Here is a 5,000-nt window from a genome sequence, read left to right on the forward strand (position 1 = left end):
ATAATGCATTGGCATGTGGCATGAAAGGCCCCAGGGTAACTAGGTGAGAATTAGAGCAAGAGAGGGAGTTGGGGAGAGGGAGAGAGAGAGAGAGAGAGAGAGAAAGAGAGAGAGAGAGAGAGAATTTCACACAGGTTTCCAACACACACACAGACACACACACACATACAAACGCACGCACACACACACACACACACACACACACGCACACACACACACACACACACACACACACACACACACACACACACACACACACACACACACACACGCACACACACACAGATAGAGCAGGTTAACACGGTGGCAGCCAATAGGAGTGTGCGAGGTGACAAAGCGCGCGGTGCACTGAGGAGCACCGCGGCGGTGCGGCGGGGGCTGGTGGAGACCATCAGGCCCGCTCTGGGGGACGGCTGCGCTACGCTCCTCTGTGATGCGGCCGCCACATGCCCGCCGCTCCTGTGCCAATTGCCCAGCCATGCAGTGGCTGTGCTGCCACAGCTACGTCAGCACGAGCCCATGGCCCTGTGGGAAGTGTGTGTGTAGTACTACTACCTCTAGTCGGGCCGATAAACAAGTCGTACATAATGCAGCGGCCGGTTCTCGTCAACACACGATGCGCCCCCCCCCCGCCTCTGGTGACCCTGTGCGTGTGTTCGTGCGGCGGCCCGCGGCGGGCTGCGTGTGGTGGCAATCAGAGGAGCTACTCACCATGCTGTCGTAGTGGATGAGCTCCAGCTCGTAGTCGGGCAGGATGTCGCTGCGCCGGTTCACCAGGTTGAGGGCCATGCGGGCGGCCGGGAGGCAGGCCTGGCCGCCGGGCCAGCCCCCGCTCATGGGGAACAGCGCTCCGATGTACAGCTTTTTCTTGCCTAGAGCCGGGCAGGACCAAGACAGGAGCAGCATGAGGCAGCAGGCGACGGTCAGGGGCCGGCGGGCGACCCTGGGGGGGCTAGGGACCGGTGGGGCCATGGCGGAGGGGTTGGGGGGCTCAGAGGTGGACTACGGGGGACTCGGGGGATAAGGACGCTGCGGAGCTCCACTCCACTCTGCTCTCGGGTGGCGGTCGGCGCGACGTCACACGGGGGGCTGATTTCCCATTGGCTGGCCAACGGCGCCGTTTGTCATTGGAGCGGCACGTGCGACCCGATTGTCAATAATACAAATCTTTTGGTAAAATATGATTAAATACTTTTGAAATTACAAAGGAAAAGTTGTTCCAAGGGCCTGCCTCGCTCATGGGGGGTTCGGGGAAACTTTTGCACGTGTTGATTATAGCTTCGAGTCCTTCCGAACTGGGTTGAAAGACGCCGACACGCGCAAACCTCTGTGGTTTAAGTGCATTTAACCCGGGTTAGAAGTTAAGATGATCCGAGACGTTTCGGCTCGATTTAAAAAAATAACGACGTGTTCAGAGCTGACGACGGGAGGCGGAAGTGTGGACGAGTTGAAGCAGTTAGCTCGTGCGTCAAGTATGTGTTCGCTGTCCGAGGTGCTGGAACTCGAGCTTTGTCCTCACCGCGAGGGATTCTTCTGTCCGACCGGGAGACCACCTGCCTCTTCACGGGGGGCTACTATTATACCCACACACACACAGCAGATGCTAACACTGCCTTCTCTGTTCTATCTAACAGGACACAAGCCTCTCGGTGTGAGGTGTAGGACAGACTGAACTAGAATTAACCCGAATCGTCTCCTTCCTTAAAGCATGACTCCGTGTCCTACATACCCCAGGCTCCTTGCCCGCCACTTGCCGTGCGGTGTATCACCGCAATACGCCGCCAAACGCACGCATGGTAACAGTTGTCCGTTTGAATCACGCCGTCACGTGAACGGCTCGCGGATCTCTGTTTATTATTCTTACGAACTAAGGAAGCTAATATCACGATATAAGAGAGACGAAGCGGCGAGTGCGCTATCGCATGCCGATGGCGTCCCTCGGCGTGGCGGTAATCCGGTCACCCTTCAGGAGAGTAGGAATGGAGAGGAAGAAGAAGAGGTAGAAGAAGAGCAGCGCCGAGCGAGCGGCGGGTACACCGCGGACTGACTGCACGCGACGACGTCTCTCCCTGACTGCAGCAGAGGAGTGTAGGGAGGGGGGGGGGGGAGAGAGAGAGAGAGAGAGAGAGAGAGAGAGAGAGAGAGAGAGAGAGAGAGAGAGAGAGAGAGAGAGAGAGAGAGAGAGAGAGAGAGAGAGAGAGAGAGAGAGAGAGAGAGAGAGAGAGAGATAGCGTGGTGCCGCGGGAAAGGGGGGTTGGCGTTCCCTCTCACTTTCACAAACCACTTTGATTGCCCTCCACACCTCCCTCCTCCCTCCCCACCACCCGTCCCCAAAAAATACATACAAATAAAACCTTCATCGTAACTCAGCCTCTCAATCTCCGTGTCAGTGTCCGCTGTTCACAGACCGACGGCGTCTTTCGTCACTGCAAGCCATTCGGGTATTAATCATAATGTCACACGTTACTTTCTTAACGTTTGAATGAGTCCCTGTCTAGAAAAGCCCTTTGTTAAGCAGCCTATAGTGACACTTGTATAGTCGTGCACTGATCATAGTAAAAAAGACCATGTTTTTCCTACTCTGCACCACTAGGTCGTTGCCACTCAGGTCAGCCAACACGTCAACCTGCGGCGGACCGAAAGGACTAAACGCTGGCCTGCATGGGCGTCCCGTAGACGGTCGACTAGTTCCTTCATTACACGTTCCTCCGTTAAAAGTTTCTTCGTTACACGTTCCTTCATTACACGATCCTTCATAACACGTTCCTTCGTTACATCCGCGTGTGTGGAGAATATGTGAGCACGTGCACTCGTCCGTGCGTGAATGCATGCATCCGTGCGCGTGCGCGCGCGAGTGCGTGTGTGTGTGTGTGTGTGTGTGTGTGCGTGCGTGCGTGCGCGCGTTAGCGGGTTCATGTTGGGTAATGTTTTGCAACCAAACCCTTCTCTGTTTCTTTCGACTTGTTGCTTGTTTATTGACTATTTATACCCCGTCTTCACAGCACGGGGATGCATGAGATTGATGCTGCACGTTCACCCCGCAACCCTTCAATGCAGTGAGATGTATTTCTGCTTCCATTGCGCTCTCCGTTTGGACGCGCGGTCAAACCTCTCCTAGCGCAGCCTACCACTCGACAAGCGCCTGGTTCCTCTGGAGTGCTGTTGTCCCCGCGCGCCTCTCTAGCTGCTCGCCATCCCGCCTCCATTACCCGCGCGCGAGAGGTGAGCGATTGAGCGAGCAGCAATCAGACAGATATATATATGTTGGGTAATGGGTAATATATTTACCGCATGAATATATATATATATATATATATATATATATATATATATATATATATATATATATATATATATATATATATATGATATATATTTACATAGAAAGATAGATGGATTGATGGAGAGATAGAAGAAGACCCGTATAATAACAGAGAGATAAACTATCGTACTGTATGTCCTATGCAATCCTCTGTGCGTGCATGACACCACATATATACAACTCTTTAGCCTCAACATGGTCCTGCAGTAAACCTCACAAATGTGCATCTGCAAAACTCAAGTACTGCACTATTTGACCCGAAACCAAAAGGAGCCAGCTTTGCACATCGTGTTGCACAACACCTGCCTGTGTAGCAGGGGCCGGAGCCGAGGCCTCTCCTTAACATAGCAGCACACCTCCACATGTGCCCTGTGTTCAGGCTCACTGTGTACACTAGCAGCATATCCAACACTGGCACCACGCTCCCCTTTATAGTCTCCTCCTCTCCCGGGCTAGATCCATCATTACGGAGAAACCATGGTATGATTAATGCATGCCTCCCCCTTCACATAAATACATGTTATCATTTTAACAAGGTTAATTGGCTTGGATCCCTGATGCACTCTATGGGAGGGTGCTCTTGTGTCCCTCCTCGGGGTGAACTAGGGAGGGAGAGGGAGAGAGGGAGGGAGAGAGAGGGAGGTGAGAGAGAGGGAGGGAGAGGGGGAGAGGAAGGTAGGGAGGTGAGAGAGAGAGAGGGAGGTGAGTGAGAGGGAGGGAGGTGAGAGAGAGGGAGGTGAGAGAGAGGGAGGGAGAGGGAGGGAGGAAGATAGGGAGGTGAGAGAGAGAGAGAGAGAGGGGAATAGAAAGGGAGAGAGAGCGCCAAAGAGGGACAGAGAGAGAGCGAGAGAGAGAGAGAAGAAGAGGGAGCAGGAGAGCGAGGGGGAGAGACAGAGGGAGGGAGAGGGTGAGAGAGAGAGAGGAAGAGTGAGACATAGATGGAGAGAGAGGGAGGGAGAATGAGAAAGAGAGAGCGGGAGAGAGAGAGAGAGAGAGAGTGACAGAGGGAGGGAGAGGGAGAGAGAGAGAGGAAGAGTGAGACAGAGAGGGAGAGAGAGGGGGAGAGAGTGGGAGATAGAGGAAGGGAGAGAGAGAGAGAGAGAGAGAGGGAGGGAGAATGAGAAAGAGAGAGCGGGAGAGAGAGAGAGAGAGAGAGTGACAGAGGGAGGGAGAGGGAGAGAGAGAGAGGAAGAGTGAGACAGAGAGGGAGAGAGAGGGGGAGAGAGTGGGAGACAGAGGGAGGGAGAGGGAGAGAGAGAGAGGAAGAGTGAGACAGAGAGGGAGAGAGAGGGGGAGAGAGTGGGAGATAGAGGAAGGGAGAGAGAGAGAGAGGGCTGGTACTGTCAGGGATGGTTGCGCGGCGGCTGCATTGGTATGTGGGTCTGAGCAGAGCTCCAGAGGCGGCAGGAATGACAGCCCAAATATGAAGTCAAAGTTACCGAAAGGCGAGTGCTGACAGCCTTAGTTCAGCCTCGCCCAGCCATTCTCTGTGTGTGTGTGTGTGTGTGTGTGTGTGTGTGTGTGTGTGTGTGTGTGTGTGTGTGTGTGTGTGTGTGTGTGTGTGTGTGTGTGTGTTTATGTGTGTGTGTTTGTATGTGTGTGTTTCTTAGTGTGCATGTGTGTGTGCGTCTTTGTGCGTGTGTGGAAATACACACATCCACACAAACACACACACACA

General features: G+C 53.8%; 1 protein-coding gene across 1 annotated transcript in view; it reads right to left on the reverse strand.

Moving 5' to 3' along the window:
* The window catches only part of gabbr1b (gamma-aminobutyric acid (GABA) B receptor, 1b), a 110,435-nt gene that overhangs the window by 58,127 nt on the left and 47,308 nt on the right, over positions 1–5,000 (reverse strand). Inside the window, exon 7 of the mRNA XM_030347829.1 lies at positions 712–872. Coding sequence (XP_030203689.1) covers positions 712–872 — 161 coding nt within the window. The remainder of the gene's footprint in view (positions 1–711; positions 873–5,000) is intronic.

Source organism: Gadus morhua, chromosome 22 (assembly GCF_902167405.1).
Source record: "Gadus morhua chromosome 22, gadMor3.0, whole genome shotgun sequence".
Lineage (NCBI taxonomy): Eukaryota > Metazoa > Chordata > Actinopteri > Gadiformes > Gadidae > Gadus > Gadus morhua.